The sequence below is a fragment of the Hyperolius riggenbachi genome, chromosome 4 (assembly GCF_040937935.1).
Source record: "Hyperolius riggenbachi isolate aHypRig1 chromosome 4, aHypRig1.pri, whole genome shotgun sequence".
Taxonomy (NCBI): Eukaryota; Metazoa; Chordata; class Amphibia; order Anura; family Hyperoliidae; genus Hyperolius; species Hyperolius riggenbachi.
This window is the reverse complement of record NC_090649.1, coordinates 80,469,683-80,488,553: the sequence shown is the minus strand read 5'-3', so window position 1 is coordinate 80,488,553 and position 18,871 is coordinate 80,469,683. Positions and strand designations below refer to the sequence as shown.

The 18,871-nt window shown below is 44.3% G+C and overlaps 1 protein-coding gene across 1 annotated transcript in view; it reads left to right on the top strand.

The window, feature by feature from the left end:
• The window catches only part of LOC137570393 (cytosolic phospholipase A2 gamma-like), a 130,507-nt gene that overhangs the window by 49,521 nt on the left and 62,115 nt on the right, over nucleotides 1-18,871 (top strand). Inside the window, exons 13-14 of the mRNA XM_068279075.1 lie at nucleotides 3,362-3,436; nucleotides 17,109-17,204. Coding sequence (XP_068135176.1) covers nucleotides 3,362-3,436; nucleotides 17,109-17,204 — 171 coding nt within the window. The remainder of the gene's footprint in view (nucleotides 1-3,361; nucleotides 3,437-17,108; nucleotides 17,205-18,871) is intronic.

Sequence of the window (18,871 nt, the reverse complement as noted above, 5' to 3'; positions counted from 1 at the left end):
GTGTATTTGAGCTATTTAAGCGGTGCATATGAGGTGATGAGTCATTCAGATGCGGCCCGTGTTGGTGAGCGCTTGCTTTGTTTTCTGCAGCCTTATACTTGAGTCAATAAAAAATATTTCAGCTTAAGAGGGTCAAATATTGGAGTCAACTTATACATGGGGTCGACTTGTATTCGAGAATATATGGTATTTCCCTCATGGCTTTAAGGAGGTGTATGCTGCCTTTAGGTGCTATTAGGGGGTACATGTTGCCTAATTATGTTATTTGGGGAACATGCTGACTTAATTACTTTATGTGGAGGTACATGTTAGCTTATTGTGCTTGTAGGCACATGCTATCTCATGTTATTTGTTTTTATGGATACACCTTAATAAAATGGGAATGGTTGGTGATATTAACTTAGTGTTTGTGGCACATCAGTATATGTGAGGGGGGAAACTTTTCAAGATGGGTGGTGACCATGTTGGCCATTTTGAAGTCAACTTTTGTTTTTTCAATAGGAAGAGGGCCATGTGACACATCAAACTTATTGGGAATTTCACAAGAAAAACAATGTGCTTGGTTTTAATGTAACTATATTCTTTCATGAGTTATTTACAAGTTTCTGACCACTTATAAAATGTGTTCAATGTGCTGCCCATTGTGTTGGATTGTCAATGCAACCCTCTTCTCACACTCTTCACACACGGATAGCAACACCACAGGAGAAATGCTAGCACAGGCTTCCAGTATCCGTAGTTTCAGGTGCTGCACATCTCGTATGTTCACAGCATAGACAATTGTCTTCAGATGACCCCAAAGATAAAAGTCTAAGGGGGTCAGATCGGGAGACCTTGGGGGCCATTCAACTGGCCCACGACGATCCAATCCACTTTCCAGGAAACTGTTCAACTAGGAATGCTCGAACCTGACACCCATAATGTGGTGGTGCACCATCTTGCTGGGAAAACTCAGGGAACGTGCCAGCTTCAGTGCATAAAGAGGGAAAAATATCATCATATAGCAATTTAGCATATCCAGTGGCCTTGAGGTTTCCATTGATGAAGAATGGACCCACTATCTTTGTACCCCATATACCACACCATTGTTTTTTCAACAGGAATAGGGTACGAGATTTGCAGCACCTGAAACTACGGATACTGGAAGCCTGTGCTAGCATTTCTCCTGCGGTGTTGCTATCCGTGTGTGAAGAGTGGGAGAAAAGGGTTGCATTGACAATCCATCACAATGGGCAGCACATTGAACACATTTTATAAGTGGCCAGAAACTTGTAAATAATTCATGAAAGAATAAAGTTACGTTAAAACCAAGCACACCATTGTTTTCTTGTGAAATTCCCAATAAGTTTGATATGTCACATGGCCCTCTTCCTATTGAAAAGACAAAAGTTGGATTCAAAATGGCTGACTTAAAAATGGCAGCCATGGTCACCACCCATCTTGAAGTTTCCCCCCTTACATATACTAATGTGCCACAAACAGGAAGTTAATATCACCAACCATTCCCATTTTATTAAGGTGTATCCATATTAATGGCCCACCCTGTATTATGACATTGAAAGTAAAGTAAACCCTCTGCACTACACCATGTTATTGCTGACATACTGAAGCTTATCACTGCATAGAAACAGGGACAAAACGGGGACTATAAGACATGGACTGTCTACTCACTTCTACTCAAAAACAGGAACTAAATATTCCCAGTATAAGCTGAAGAGCTAACATCGGCACTGAAACAGAAAATCTGTACATAAATCAGAGACTGTAACACTTCTGCTACAAAAACCGGGATTTTAGTTGGAATTAGTACATAAGATCACCAACGTCAACAACCTATCCCTGGTTTGGTGAGTCCTACTCTACCGGGCACTATGCCGATGTAACTTTACAATGTAGTTTGCCCAGAGAGGATTGTCAATTCAGCAGGGGTCTGTCCAGATGTAGCTGCAAACTCAGGTCTGGTCACTGGACCTGCATGTTACAAACTGGAGACAAGATAGCCTGTGTTCACACCATTCAGCAACTATATACTGCACGTGCCAGTAAGTGCAAGTAGGGAGTGTGACCATATAATTCAGATAATGTTGATTGATTAAAATCAACTCTCCGCACTCCACCATGGGGTAAGCACAGATGGTCGGAAATGTGATTTTCGACTCTGTGGAAATTCCAATTTCCGCAAATGGCGATTTCTGTTACCGCAGAATACCGATAGTAATGCGTTTTTTGATTTTACGCATTTTCACAGAAAATTCGAAATGCTATAGTATTGGACCAACCGAATGCAGTTGATTTTCCGTTTTCCCGCAAACATTGGAAAATCAGAAATTGTAGTATTGGATCAAGCAGAGAATGTGGTGATTTACCATGAAAATTTAGTATTTCCAATTTTTTATTTCACCGCAAAAATTTTGAAAAATCTGAAATATTCGGTAGTATTGGACCAATCAGAGAATGCTGTAATTTACTGCAGAAATTGGAAACACGAAAATTTTAGGCCAATCATAAGACTCGGCAGTATCTGAGTCTTTTGATTGGCCTATAATTACCACAGCAATCCGATATCCATATTAAAAATTCTGCATTCCCCGATTGGTTGAATGTTTCTGAGGGCTGTAAATTGGCCTAAAATTATCGAGTTGCGGTAAATTGGATTTCTGCGGATATCTGATTTCCGATTTAGTATTCCAATTTTTTTTCGATCGGAAAGCTGATTTCCATTTGTTTTTTTTTAACCTTGTCTGTGCAATGCATTAAAGAGACTCTGTAACAAAATTTTAATCCTTATTTCTTCTATGCTATAAGTTCCTATGCCTGTTCTAATGTGGTCTGGCTTACTGCAGCCTTTCCTACTTGCACAGTGTCTGTATCATCTCTGTTATATGATCTAATCTTCTCTCCTCTGTCGGCTCTTGTCGGGCTGAGGCACTGAGACTGGAAAGGGCAGGGCTGCTTGTGATTGGATAGTAGCTATACACACCCCCTCCAGGCCCCCTGCAGGCTCTGTATGACTCACACACTCTGCTTATGTGAGCCTATCACAAGCTGGTTAGTTTGTTTGTAAACACTGCCTAAAACTGGCAATTACAAGCCAGGTTTACAGCAGAGAGTGGCAGAAACAGCACAGAGGGGCCCAGGAGAACATAATTAATAGAATGGTATGCCTTTTGTTGTAAGAATTTAAGAGTACAGATTCTCTTTAAGAATAAGATATAAATAAATCATTGAGAAAATCACTCAGTGAAATCATGATTTTTTTTCTACAGCCCAGCTTTAGCTATGCTTTGAAAGGCATGTATGAAAGTTTTATAGATTTATATGTGTGGCAGGTGTCACTCTTAATCTGTTTTATTTCATCTAGGATCTATGGAGAATGTGCCCCATGACAAACACTTTGAAATGAAGATAACCGAGTTCACTCTTTCAGACACACGAGGTATGCTGAACAATCTACGCTATGCAGACTCATAATCTTTCTGTGGTCGGTGGCAGAAACCAAGCAAAACTATGAGATATTTGGTTTTCCTTAGTGTGGGTCAGCTGGATGGTGTACTGGTTAGTCTTGTTCACATTATAAATAGAGTTGGTCCGAACGGTTCGCCTGCAAACGGTTCCATGCGAACTTCCGTGGTTCGCGTTCGCGTCCCGCAGGCGAACGTTTTCGGAAGTTCGGTTCGCCCCATAATGCACCATGGAGGGTCAACTTTGACCCTCTACATCACAGTCAGCAGGCCCAGTGTAGCCAATTAGGCTACACTAGCCCCTGGAGCCCCACCCCCCTTATATAAGGCAGGCAGCAGCGGCCATTACGGTCACTCGTGTGCCTGCCTGCATTAGTGAGAGTAGGGCGAGCTGCTGCACTGTCTCTCATAGGGAAAGATTAGTTAGGTTTAGCTTGTTCCTGGCTGCATACCTGTTCTGTGAATCCACCACTGCATACCTGTACTGTGTCTGTGAACCCACCACTGCATTCCTGTTCAGTGAACCCACCACTGCATACCTGTTCAGTGAACCCACCACTGCATACCTGTTCTGTGAACCCACCACTGCATACCTGTTCAGTGAACCCACCACTGCATACCTGTTCAGTGAACCTGCCACTGCATACCTGTACTGTGAACCCACCACTGCATACCTGTTCTGTGAACCCACCACTGCATACCTGTTCAGTGAACCCACCACTGCATACCTGTTCTGTGAACCCGCCACTGCATACCTGTTCTGTTCTGTGAACCCACCACTGCATACCTGTTCTGTGTACCCACCACTGCATACCTGTTCTGTTCAGTGAACCCACCACTGCATACCTGATCTGTTCAGTGAACCCACCACTGCATACCTGTTCTGTTCTGTGAACCCACCACTGCATACCTGTTCTGTTCAGTGAACCCGCCACTGCATACCTGTTCTGTGAACCCACCACTGCATACCTGTTCTGTTCAGTGAACCCGCCACTGCATACCTGTTCTGTTCAGTGAACAGTTTGGTGTGTCAGTGTGAAGCAGTACCTTAATTACACTACCTGATTGATGTATACACATGCAAGATGTTTTAAATCACTTTAGGCCTGTCATTTAGCATTCAATGTGATTTCTGCCCTTAAAACGCTGCTTTGCGTCAAATCCAGATTTTTCCCGGGGACTTTTGGCGTGTATCCCACTCCGCCATGCCCCCCTCCAGGTGTTAGACCCCTTGAAACATCTTTTCCATCACTTTTGTGGCCAGCATAATTTTTTTTTTCCAAAGTTCGCCTCCCCATTGAAGTCTATTGCGGTTCGCGAACTTTAACGCGAACCGAACCTTCCGCGAAAGTTTGCGAACCCGGTTCGCGAACCTAAAATCGGAGGTTCGGCCTAGTGTTGGGCGAACACCTAGATGTTCGGGTTCGCGAACGTTCGCCGAACATCGCCGCGATGTTCGGATGTTCGACCCGAACTCCGAACATAATGGAAGTCAATAAGGACCCGAACTTTCGTGCTTTGTAAAGCTTCCTTACATGCTACATACCCCAAATTTGCAGGGTATGTGCACCTTGGGAGTGGGTACAAGAGGAAAAAATTTTTAGCAAAAAGAGCTTATAGTTTTTGAGAAAATCGATTTTAAAGTTTCAAAGGGAAAACTGTCTTTTAAATGCGGTAAATGTCTGTTTTCTTTGCACAGGTAACATGCTTTTTGTCGGCATGCAGTCATAAATGTAATACATATAAGAGGTTCCAGGAAATTGACCGGTAACGCTAACCCAGCAGCAGCACACGTGATGGAACAGGAGGAGGGTGGCGCAGGAGGAGAAGGCCACGCTTTGAGACACAACAACCCAGGCCTTGCATGAGGACAAGAAGCGTGCGGATAGCAATTTGCATTTTGTCGCCATGCAGTCATAAATGTAATACAGATGAGAGGTTCAATAAACAGGGACCGGAAACGCTAACCCATCACAGATGTTCATTGTTCATGTTACTTGGTTGGGGTCCGGGAGTGTTGCGTAGTCGTTTCCAATCCAGGATTGATTCATTTTAATTTGAGTCAGACGGTCTGCATTTTCTGTGGAGAGGCGGATACGCCGATCTGTGACGATGCCTCCGGCAGCACTGAAACAGCGTTCCGACATAACGCTGGCTGCCGGGCAAGCCAGCACCTCTATTGCGTACATTGCCAGTTTGTGCCAGGTGTCTAGCTTCGATACCCAATAGTTGAAGGGTGCAGATGGATTGTTCAACACAGCTATGCCATCTGACATGTAGTCCTTGACCATCTTCTCCAGGCGATCGGTGTTGGAGGTGGATCTGCACGCTTGCTGTTCTGTGTGCTGCTGCATGGGTGTCAGAAAATTTTCCCACTCCAAGGACACTGCCGATACCATTCCCTTTTGGGCACTAGCTGCGGCTTGTGTTGTTTGCTGCCCTCCTGGTCGTCCTGGGTTTGCGGAAGTCAGTCTGTCGGCGTACAACTGGCTAGAGGAGGGGGAGGATGTCAATCTCCTCTCTAAAGTCTCCACAAGGGCCTGCTGGTATTCTTCCATTTTGACCTGTCTGACTCTTTCTTCAAGCAGTTTTGGAACATTGTGTTTGTACCGTGGATCCAGAAGGGTATAAACCCAGTAATTGGTGTTGTCCAGAATGCGCACAATGCGTGGGTCGCGTTCAATGCAGTCCTAGGCCGAAGAGGTCATAGCCTAGGGTCACAAAAACCTGTTTATTTGGGCAATTTCAATGGTGGCGAGTCTGACGTACATAAATCGCAGCAATGGCTGTTAGCAACGTCTGAATCTCACGAAATGTCTCATGCAGGTAGAAGACATATTGTTAGACTTGGGCTCCAAAGATGGGTTCCCTACATCTCTGCAAACCAGAGTTACAGGGCTCCAAATTTGGTAAAATCCCCCATAGGCTTTCATTGGGCCTCCTATTTACAGTTCCAAAATCTCACATCTTTTCAAAGGGCAATTGCTCAGCAGTAAAATAAAAAACAAGTGTCAGCGCCAAGGCAGAAGGCGACCGCAGCCGAGAAGGACAATGTCCAAAAGTCCACACAAGCAATGAATATATAAAGTCAGCGCAGGTCTATAGTAATACAGCTTTCATCATTTTTTGGTATACAGGATCTTCGAACAAAAGGGTAAAGAAGCAAGGCTTAACAGGTTCCAACAACCCACATTATAAGGTTGTAAACTAATTTGATAGGTGGTCCGCAGAACTTTCAAATGGTGTCGTTTCACCAGCGATGTTGCACACTACAGATTCCTCCGGAATATAGTAGATATCCTGAGATCGCAGAGACTCACCAAAGGGGAGTCCAGTAGGATAGTGACATGAAAGAGATATACGGCACATCTAAGTGTAAACCGTCTTTATTACATAACAAGTAAAACAATTAAAAACAAGGATAAAGGAAAACTCACATACGGGGCCCGTGCACTGGGAACCCCGAAAAAGTAGCGCGCATAAAATGGTCAATAGAAGACCTCAAATAAAATGGTGCCGCCTGTCGCCTTCCCAGGAAGGGGTCCCTACATCTCTGCAAACCAGAGTTACAGGGGTCCAAAATTGGTAAAATCCCCCATAGGCTTTCATTGCCTCCCTATTTCACTTTCCAAAATCTCACATCTTTTCAAAGGGCAATGGCTCAGCAGTGGCAAATTTTCTAGCATTGTAGGGACCCTTAGGGGGAACATGACTGGTGAGTTTCGGGCCCCTAGGCCGAAGAGGTCATAGCCTAGGGTCACAAAAACCTGTTTATTTGGGCTATTTCAATGGTATTGATGGTGACGTACATAAATCTCAGCCATGGCCGTTAGCAACGTCTGAATTTCACGAAATGTCTCATGCAGGTAGAAGACATATTGTTAGACTTGGATTCCAAAGATGGGGTCCCTACATCTCTGCAAACCAGAGTTACAGGGGTCCAAAATTGGTAAAATCCCTCATAGGCTTTCATTGCCTCCCTATTTCACTTTCCAAAATCTCACATCTTTTCAAAGGGCAATTGCTCAGCAGTGGCAAATTTTCTAGCATTGTAGGGACCCTTAGGGGGATCATGACTGGTGAGTTTTGCCACTGCTGAGCCATTGCCCTTTGAAATGGTGTGAGATTTTGGAACGGTAAATAGTAGGCCCAATGAAAGCCTATGGGGGATTTTACCAATTTTGGAGCCCTGTAACTCTGGTTTGCAGAGATGTAGGGACCCCATCTTTGGAATCCAAGTCTAACAATATGTCTTCTACCTGCATGAGACATTTCGTGAAATTCAGACGTTGCTAACGGCCATGGCTGAGATTTATGTACGTCACCATCACTACCATTGAAATAGCCCAAATAAACAGGTTTTTGTGACCCTAGGCTATGACCTCTTCGGCCTAGGGGCCAGAAACTCACCAGTCATGTTCCCCCTAAGGGTCCCTACAATGCTAGAAAATTTGCCACTGCTGAGCCATTGCCCTTTGAAAAGATGTGAGATTTTGGAAAGTGAAATAGGGAGGCAATGAAAGCCTATGGGGGATTTTACCAATTTTGGACCCCTGTAACTCTGGTTTGCAGAGATGTAGGGACCCCATCTTTGGAATCCAAGTCTAACAATATATCTTCTACCTGCATGAGACATTTCGTGAAATTCTGACGTTGCTAACGGCCATGGCTGAGATTTATGTACGTCGCCATCACTACCATTGAAATAGCCCAAATAAACAGGTTTTTGTGACCCTAGGCTATGACCTCTTCGGCCTAGGGGCCCGAAACTCACCAGTCATGTTCCCCCTAAGGGTCCCTACAATGCTAGAAAATTTGCCACTGCTGAGCAATTGCCCTTTGAAAAGATGTGAGATTTTGGAAAGTGAAATAGGGAGGCAAGGAAAGCCTATGGGGGATTTTACCAATTTTGGACCCCTGTAACTCTGGTTTGCAGAGATGTAGGGACCCCATCTTTGGAATCCAAGTCTAACAATATGTCTTCTACCGGCATGAGACATTTCGTGAGATTCAGACGTTGCTAACGGCCATGGCTGAGATTTATGTACGTCACCATCAATACCATTGAAATAGCCCAAATAAACAGGTTTTTGTGACCCTAGGCTATGACCTCTTCGGCCTAGGGGCCCGAAACTCACCAGTCATGTTCCCCCTAAGGGTCCCTACAATGATAGAAAATTTGCCACTGCTGAGCAATTGCCCTTTGAAAAGATGTGAGATTTTGGAACTGTAAATAGGAGGCCCAATGAAAGCCTATGGGGGATTTTACCAAATTTGGAGCCCTGTAACTCTGGTTTGCAGAGATGTAGGGAACCCATCTTTGGAGCCCAAGTCTAACAATATGTCTTCTACCTGCATGAGACATTTCGTGAGATTCAGACGTTGCTAACAGCCATTTCTGCGATTTATGTACGTCAGACTCGCCACCATTGAAATTGCCCAAATAAACAGGTTTTTGTGACCCTAGGCTATGACCTCTTCGGCCTAGGACTGCATTGAACGCGACCCACGCATTGTGCGCATTCTGGACAACACCAATTACTGGGTTTATACCCTTCTGGATCCACGGTACAAACACAATGTTCCAAAACTGCTTGAAGAAAGAGTCAGACAGGTCAAAATGGAAGAATACCAGCATCCTCCCCCTCCTCTAGCCAGTTGTACGCCGACAGACTGACTTCCGCAAACCCAGGACGACCAGGAGGGCAGCAAACAACACAAGCCGCAGCTAGTGCCCAAAAGGGAATGGTATCGGCAGTGTCCTTGGAGTGGGAAAATTTTCTGACACCCATGCAGCAGCACACAGAACAGCAAGCGTGCAGATCCACCTCCAACACCGATCGCCTGGAGAAGATGGTCAAGGACTACATGTCAGATGGCATAGCTGTGTTGAACAATCCATCTGCACCCTTCAACTATTGGGTATCGAAGCTAGACACCTGGCACAAACTGGCAATGTACGCAATAGAGGTGCTGGCTTGCCCGGCAGCCAGCGTTATGTCGGAATGCTGTTTCAGTGCTGCCGGAGGCATCGTCACAGATCGGCGTATCCGCCTCTCCACAGAAAATGCAGACCGTCTGACTCAAATTAAAATGAATCAATCCTGGATTGGAAACGACTACGCAACACTCCCGGACCCCAACCAAGTAACATGAACAATGAACATCTGTGATGGGTTAGCGTTTCCGGTCCCTGTTTATTGAACCTCTCATCTGTATTACATTTATGACTGCATGGCGACAAAATGCAAATTGCTATCCGCACGCTTCTTGTCCTCATGCAAGGCCTGGGTTGTTGTGTCTCAAAGCGTGGCCTTCTCCTCCTGCGCTACCCTCCTCCTGTTCCATCACGTGTGCTGCTGCTGAGTTAGCGTTACCGGTCCCTTTTCCTGGAACCTCTTATATGTATTACATTTATGACTGCATGCCGACAAAAAGCATGTTACCTGTGCAAAGAAAACAGACATTTCCCGCATTTAAAAGACAGTTTCCCTTTGAAACTTTAAAATCGATTTTCTCAAAAACTATAAGCTCTTTATGCTAAATTTTTTTTTCCTCTTGTACCCACTCCCAAGGTGCACATACCCTGTAAATTTGGGGTATGTAGCATATAAGGAGGCTTTACAAAGCACGAAAGTTCGGGTCCCCATTGACTTCCATTATGTTCGGAGTTCGGCTCGAACACCCGAACATCGCGGCCATGTTCGGCCCGAACCCGAACATCTAGATTTTCGCCCAACACTACACGTGACCCGTTCGGCCAATCACAGCGCTAGCCGAACGTTCGGGTAACGTTCGGCCATGCGCTCTTAGTTTGGCCATATGGCCGAACTCGAACATCACCCGAACAGGGTGATGTTCTGCAGAACCTGAACAGTGGCGAACACTGTTCGCCCAACACTAGTTCGGCCCAACTCTAATTATAAATTGCCAGCGCAATCGCTGAGCGCTTGTGTGAGCGCTTTTGAAAAGCACTTTTCCCTGCGCTTTCAGAGCGATTTGCACTTTGTTAAAGAGAACCCGAGGTGGGTTTGAAGAATATTATCTGCATACAGAGGCTGGATCTGCTTATACAGCCCAGCCTCTGTTGCTATCCCAAACTCCCCTAAGGTCCCCCTGCACTCTGCAATCCCTCATATATCACAGCCACGCTGCTGACAAACAGCTTGTCAGAGCTGGCTGTGTTTATCTCTATAGTGTCAGTCTGCTGCTCTCCCCGCCTCCTGCAGAACTCCAGTCCCGGCCTGCATCCCTTCCCTCCCTGCTGATTGGAGGGAAGGGACAGGGGCAGTGACCGGAGCTATGCAGGAGGCGGGGGAGCAGCTGAGACTGACACTACAGATGTAAACACAGCCTCATAGCACGGCTGTGGTTTATGAGGGATTGCAGAGTGCAGGGGGACCTTAGTGGGGTTTGGGATAGCAACAGAGGCTGGGCTGTATAGACAGATCCAGCCTCTGTATGCAGATAACATTCTTTAAACACACCTCGGGTTCTCTTTAAGCGTTTTTTTAAAACGCTTTTGTCTGGCGATTTGATTTTTTCCTCCTGAAGACAATCAGGAAGTTAACTCTTTGACCTGGAACAGAATAAATACAATGGGCTTGATTCACAAAACAGTGAAAACTGAGTTATCACGCCTAAAAGCTTTGCACGTGCAAATGTGCGTGCAAGCCATTTTTCGCACATGCCGCACGTGCAAAGTTTTAGCGCTCGCGTGTGCACTCTTTTGTGAATCAAGCCCCATGTATTTATTCTTAAAAGCGCTGGGGAAATCGCTTTTTTAAGCACTTTCCCTATACTTTGTATTGAAGCGCAAACGTTCAGGAAATGGTGCAGTGTGCTCACAGTGTGAACAAGCCCTAAGGCTGCTGCCTTTGATGTAGAATCTGTTACATAAAACAGTAAGGAGTCTTTGGGCAAGGCTCCCTAATGATCCTGATTGCCCACGGAGCACGCCCTAAGTGGTTGCAGCCCTGAAGCGTTTTGAGCCCGCCAGTCGAAAAGCACAATATAAATGTCACGTGTCTTGTCTTGTGAAGCAAAGCCTAATTTATGTGCTGTAATGCAATCCCATGAGGACATTACACACAGGCATACATGTAATCCCATGAGGACATTACACACAGGCATACATGCAATCCCATGAGGACATTACACACAGGCATACATGTAATCCCATGAGGACATTACACACAGGCATACATGTAATCCCATGAGGACATTACACACAGGCATACATGTAATTAAGGAACTGGAAAAACGGCTAACCCTTCTCCTGCAAAAGTCTCGGCGGCATTAACCATTTCAGCCCGCGGGGATTTTTCACCTTATAGAGAACCCGAGGTGGGTTTGAAGAATATTATCTGCATACAGATAATAGGATCTGCCTATACAGTCCAGCCTCTGTTGCTATCTCAAACCCCCCTAAGGTCCCCCTGCACTCTGCAATCCCTCATAAATCACAGCCACGCTGCTGACAAACAGCTTGTCAGAGCTGGCTGTGTTTATCTCTATAGTGCCAGTCTGCTGCTCTCCCCGCCTGCATCCCTTCCCTCCCTGCTGATTGGAGGGAAGGGACGGGGGCAGGGACCGGAGCTATGCAGGAGGCGGGGGAGCAGCTGAGACTGACATTACAGATGTAAATACAGCCTCACAGCACGGCTGTGATTTATGAGGGATTGCAGAGTGCAGGGGGACCTTAGTGGGTTATGGGATAGCAACAGAAGCTGGGCTGTATAGGCAGATCTAGCCTCTGTATGCAGATAACATTCTTTAAACACACCTCGGGTTCTCTTTAAGCATCAGAGCAATTTTCACCACCCATTCATTCGCTAATAACTTTATCACTACTTATCACAATTTATTGATCTATATCTTGTTTTTTCCGCCACTAATTAGGCTTTCTTTGGGTGGTACATTTTGCTAAGAATTATTTTTTTATAAATGCATTTTAACAGGATTAATAGGAAAAAAATTGAAAAAATTAATTATCTCTCAGTTTTCGGCCATCATAGCTTTAAAATAATCCACGCTACCATAATTAAAACCTATGTATTTTATTTGCCCGTTTTTCTCGGTTATGACACCATTTAAATTTTGTCCCTATCACAATGTATGGCGCCAATATTTTATTTGGAAATAAAGGTGCATTTTTTTCCATTTTGCATCCATCACTATTTACAAGCTTATAATTTAAAAAATGTTCATAGTATACCCCCTTCATAAGCATATTTAAAAAGTTCAGACCCATAGGTAACTTTTTTTTTTATTGTAATTTTTTCTCCATTAAAAATTATATTTGGGTAATATTTGGTGTGGGAAATAAACAGTTAATTTTTAATGTTATTATATGTGTAAATTGTAATTTAAAAAATATGTAGATGTAGTTTTACTATTTGGCCACAAGATGGCCACCTTGAGGTTTTTTTTTCTACTTGTGCTTCTCATTAACCGGAAGCACGAGGAGGACGCGGAAAATTTTATGTGCAGAAAGACTGAAGCCTCTTGTAAGAGCGCTTCGGTTTTTCTGCTGGGGACACGGATCGGTGATCGGGAACCATGTTCCCATTCACTGATCCCAGGGCTACCGGGGACAGCATGGGGGCACAGGGGCGCGCCCGCAATCATGCGCGGCACCGCGCCGAAGCGCGGCACCGCACCGAAGCACGGCACCGCAGTAGAGCAGCCGCCCGGACGTGAGCATCACGTCCGGGCGGCAGAAATGGTTAATTACTATTCCCCCTCCAGGCCTCCATGGACTCTGGGGAAATACATAATTACACTTCCAGCTATTGCTGGCAGCCGAATGAGCCATTTTTAAACACAATCTGAGCTCTGTCTTTTGGCGGCCATAGCTGTAAATCACATTATGGATTAATGGCAGATTATAGATTGCGGATTGTGTCCAGTTGCAAGAGTATGCAAACTGCATGACCTGGGAGCAACATCACCAGAGGAAGAGGAGGAAGTGCAGACAGCCTCCCCAGCTACTGCCACCAACTGGGGGGATCCACCCCCCCCTCCCCCCCCAAGAAGGAAGAAATCATTGAACTGTTGTATGGGGGGAAAAAGAGGTATGTGCTCAAACCAGGCAGCACCTGTTGTATAATGTATGCAGAAATGTCTCTCCACTAATTTGAAAGCACAGCACGTGCAAATTGCATCTGCTTGCAAGGATTTGGGGCTGCCTGAAGCTTCCCCCCCTTTTCTTGGTGTTGGTGCTCCCAAGCATGCATTATGCATGTTTGGGGGTGGGTGGATAATGTGGATAGTCCCCCCAGGCATTGACTACACCTGGAGTCGGGCTATCTGCATTCCTCTGTTCCCCAGGGTGCACTCGCTGCTCTCCTGAGCAGTGAGAATGCTTGGGGTGCTGTCAGCGCTGCTCCCCATTTGTTGGGGTCATAGGAGACCTACATGTTGCACCCCTGTTGAGATACAAGTATTTTGTATGGGCCAACTCCTGCAGGGCATAGCAGTGAGTTATTTTAAGACCCTTTCCAATCTGGCAAGCAGATGCATATTCTGTGCCCTTTAAATTGTCAATAGACATTTCGGCAGCTAGAATATAAATCAAGTGATGCCTGGTATGAGTAGATCTCTCTCTCTCTCTCTCTTTTTTTTTTTTTTTTTTTGCTGCATAACACTGGTAATGTTACCAATATTCAACAATTGCCTATTTTATGCTATCCTCCTCACACTAACCTCCTCATCTACAACTAACACTAATCTACCCTCTGTGGTATATACAACTATTGTAATATTATGTAACAGTGGATATAGTTGTCATGGTATATAAAACCGTTATAGTGGTATATTTAATATAAATGTGTATATTGTTACGGTATACATCACCAATTATGATATATAACCTTTAAATTATATTGGTGCACCCTAATTATTCAGGAGGCATCTACCATAATGTTTAACTGGTAGTAAGTTAACATTAAAAATAGAGCTGTGCCCAAATTTCCTTGTGCTATGATCTGCTTCATTGAAGAGCATATGGGAGTACAGAAAGTGGCTAAGTGTAGTGTATAGTGAATATAAGAAAAAAAAAAAAGACCTTTCTGACTCTGTTAACTGTTTAGCCTCCTTGGTGGTATTTCCAACCCAGGCTTGGCCCAAGCCGCTTGGGGTGAAAAAAACGATGCTGCTTGCAGTAATCCCAAGCTTGGGTTGGGGTAGCCACCCAGGAGGTATCTGCAGAAAGCGCAGCAGTCAGGGGTGTATCAATAGGGGCTGCAGCTCCTGCACCTGCAGGCGGGGGGGGGGGGGGTGTCCCTCTGGGGACCGCTCAGGGTCCTTTTGGGGGAAGGAGGGGCCGCAGCATGAGAGGAGAGCATGGCCATACAGTGGTGTGAAAAACTATTTGCCCCCTCTTATTCTTTTGCATGTTTGTCACACTTAAATGTTTCTGCTCATCAAAAACCGTTAACTATTAGTCAAAGATAACATAATTGAACAAAATGCAGTTTTAAATGATGGTTTTTATTATTTAGTGAGAAAAAAAACTCAAAACCTACATGGCCCTGTGTGAAAAAGTGATTGCCCCCCTTGTTAAAAAATAACTTAACTGTGGTTTATCGCACCTGAGTTCAATTTCTGTAGTCAGCCCTAGGCCTAATTACTGCCACACCTGTTTCAATCAAGAAATCACTTAAATAGGAGATATCTGACACAGAGAAGTAGACCAAAAGCACCTCAAAAGCTAGACATCATGCCAAGATCCAAAGAAATTCAGGAACAAATGAAAACAAAAGTACTGTAATTGAGATCTATCAGTCTGGTAAAGGTTATAAAGCCATTTCTAAAGCTTTGGGACTCCAGCGAACCACAGTGAGAGCCATTATCCACAAATGGCAAAAACATGGAACAGTGAAGAACCTTCCCAGGAGTGGCCAGCCGACCAAAATTACCCCAAGAGCGCGGAGAAAACTCATCCGGGAGGCCGCAAAAGACCCCAGGACAACATCTAAAGAGCTGCAGGCCTCACTTGCCTCAATTAAGGTCAGTGTTCATGACTCCACCATAAGAAAGAGACTGGGCAAAAACGGCCTGCATGGCAGATATCCAAGGCGCAAACCACTTTTAAGCAAAAAGAACATTAAGACTCGTCTCAATTTTGCTAAAAAAACATCTCAATGATTGCCAAGACTTTTTGGAAAATACCTTGTGGACCGACGAGACAAAAGTTGAACTTTTTGGAAGGTGCGTGTCCCATTACATCTGGTGTAGAAGTAACACAGCATTTCAGCAAAAGAACATCATACCAACAGTAAAACATGGTGGTGGTAGTGTGATGGTCTGGGGTTGTTTTGCTGCTTCAGGACCTGGAAGGCTTGCTGTGATAGATGGAACCATGAATTCTACTGTCTACCAAAAAATCCTGAAGGAGAATGTCCAGCCATCTGTTCGTCAACTCAAGCTGAAGCGATCTTGGGTGCTGCAGCAGGACAATGACCCAAAACACACCAGCAAATCCGCCTCTGAATGGCTGAAGAAAAACAAAATGAAGACTTTGGAGTGGCCTAGTCAAAGTCCTGACCTGAATCCTATTGAGATGTTGTGGCATGACCTTAAAAAGGCAGTTCATGCTAGAAAACCCTCAAATAGAGCTGAATTACAACAATTCTGCAAAGATGAGTGGGCCAAAATTCCTCCAGAGCGCTGTAAAAGACTTGTTGCAAGTTAACGCAAACGTTTGATTGCAGTTATTGCTGCTAAGGGTGGCCCAACCAGTTATTAGGTTTAGGGGGCAATTTCTTTTTCACACAGGGCCATGTAGGTTTTGAGGTTTTTTTTCTCACTAAATAATAAAAACCATCATTTAAAACTGCATTTTGTGTTCAATTATGTTATCTTTGACTAATAGTTAACGGTTTTTGATGAGCAGAAACATTTAAGATGACAAACATGCAAAAGAATAAGAAATCAGGAAGGGGGCAAATAGTTTTTCACACCACTGTACATTGGCGGGGAGGGGAAACGGTTCCCCCCTCTCTCCCTCACCTCGGGCTCTCCCGTCAGCGCTCCCTTCCAGCATCAATCAGTGTCTGCAGGCAGCAGGCAGGAACACATACTTTCCTGCGTTCCACCGCCGGAGCTTCCTGTAAGTGTCTGAAGCTACTTCCTGTTTACACAGGAAGTAGCGTGAGGCAATTAGAGATCGGACCTCCACGGTGGATGCAGGTATGTGTTGCTGCCCACTCTGCTGCCACTGATTGGTGCTGGAGGGGGCCCCATCCAAATATTTGCAAGGGGACCCTGCGATTTCTAGTTATGCCCCTGGCAGCAGTGTTTAGAGCTCACCTCCCCCAGGATCTGGACTCGCAACCCGTCTCCTTCGGGTCCTCTGAAGATTTCCATTTCTCTGGTGAGATTGCCATTTGTCAGTTGTCACATAACGACGGACGGCAATCTCCCCGTAAATATAGAGCGCCATCCAGGAAGAAGAATCCCGGGGAGGTGAGTTCTTTTCAGGTGCTGGAAAATCTCTCTGGGGTATGATCTGTTTCTGGATTTCAAAAGTATAAAAAAAAAATTGCACCGCTTTCAGACCCTAAAATCCAGAAAGAATCATACTGCCAAAGAGGTTAAGAAGGGTTAAGCTCCAGTAATTTATTTCTCCATTTTTTTGTGTAGGCTTCTGTGACGACACTAAAGTGTTATGGCATATCCTAGTTTGTCTCGCCAAAAAGAAATGGGGAACCACAAATGACTTCCTCTACAAGTGGAAAGGTATGTGCATTTATAAAAATCTACAGTTGTCTATAGACATTAGGATTTTTTTTAAACATATTGGGTGTGCAAAATGAAGTTGAAGTTCCGGTCTGATTACTTTGCACTGGCAGTCTTTTTAGATTACTATGTAGTCTTAACCACTTCACTACCCTGAGACATTTGAACAGAGCACACATTCAACTTTTTTACGTACTACAAAAACAATAAAAATGGTTTTGGGGGAGTGGGGGGAGCCTCAGATCACTCACTGCTGGCATGGTGGGGGTGCAGGCTGTGGAGTCAGCGGCAGAGCTCATCGCTGCCGCCGGCAAACTTTTCTCTCCAGCCTAAAATCCTCCTCTCCGTTATCTAAATCTTGGCAGAGAGGAGATGAGAAGTTCATGGCGAAGAGCAGAGTGAATCTTGATGGCTGGCTGCTGCGCTACTGCTGTGGTTGTGGTGGATTTGAATCATTGTTCTCCAAAATATTAAAAAAATGTGGAGTCCAAAGCCACCAGTAAGGTCACCCCATCATATTCACTTGCACCTTATAGATTGACTGTAAATTATAGAATGTTTGTGTATTTTTTATATGGAAACCGTCATACCAGAGGTGGGAGACAGCATGTACGTTTGTAGTATACAGAGGTAGGTTGGTTCCTCTGATGTATATGGTGATATCTAAAAAGTTAATCTCTGTTTTAAAGTGGCTTAATTTAAAGCAAACCTGTGTGAAAATAAACTTATGAGATGATTAAATGAATGCTTTTTACTAAAGTTAAATAAAACATAGGACTATCTTTTTCTGTTCGGTTTAAGCACTCCATTTTAAGACTGGATTCTAAACAGCAGCAGCTACGAATCTGCCTTGCTAAGCTGAAAAACAAACAGAAGTAATGACCATTTTAACTTTCCAGACTTAAACCTTATCAGAAGCCTTCTCTCACTCATATCACTCTTTTGGCTTCTATTTACTTTTCAGGAAATTAACTGAAATTGACAAGTTGTTAGACAGGTGCATTTGCATAGATACCATAATATTTTCAACACTTGCTGTACAAAGGTCATCTCTGCCACCAGATAACTTTCCTTTCCATCCTTTACACCTTGGCAAAGAGAAGTTGAAAAGTCGATTTGTGCTACTGCTGTGGTTGGGTAGGAGGATGTGAATCATGGATCGCAAAGATAGAAACAATTTTTTCAACTGGCTGCCTGTGTCATAAGCACATATTTTTGCAAAAAAAAGCTGGTTGCTGCTTTGCCTACAGGTGTGCAAAGCTTCTTGGAAATCTATTTTTTTTCTCAAAAAGTTCCTTATATTTTTAGATATGTAATTATTATGATATTTCAATAAAGATATTTGTCCTAGTAAAGGCAAACTTGAGTTTTAGGCTACTGCTTGAGTTTTAGGGCCCCAAAGCTCATAAACGTGGTCATTGAGTGACTGCGGAGCCAAAAACAACTCACTTTTTACATGGGAAAATATAAACTGCAGCCATTCTTACACTGTTCTTACAGGGTTCTCAAACTTGACACAGTTGATCACTGGGTGTCTAGGATTAATATTCAGAATAGTGGGTGGAGCCTACAACAGCCAATCAAAATTCACCTATTGATTTTCAAGGGGAATATTGAAACTTCTGCCATCCTTACACTGTTAATGGCAGAGGCCTCAAACCTTCTAC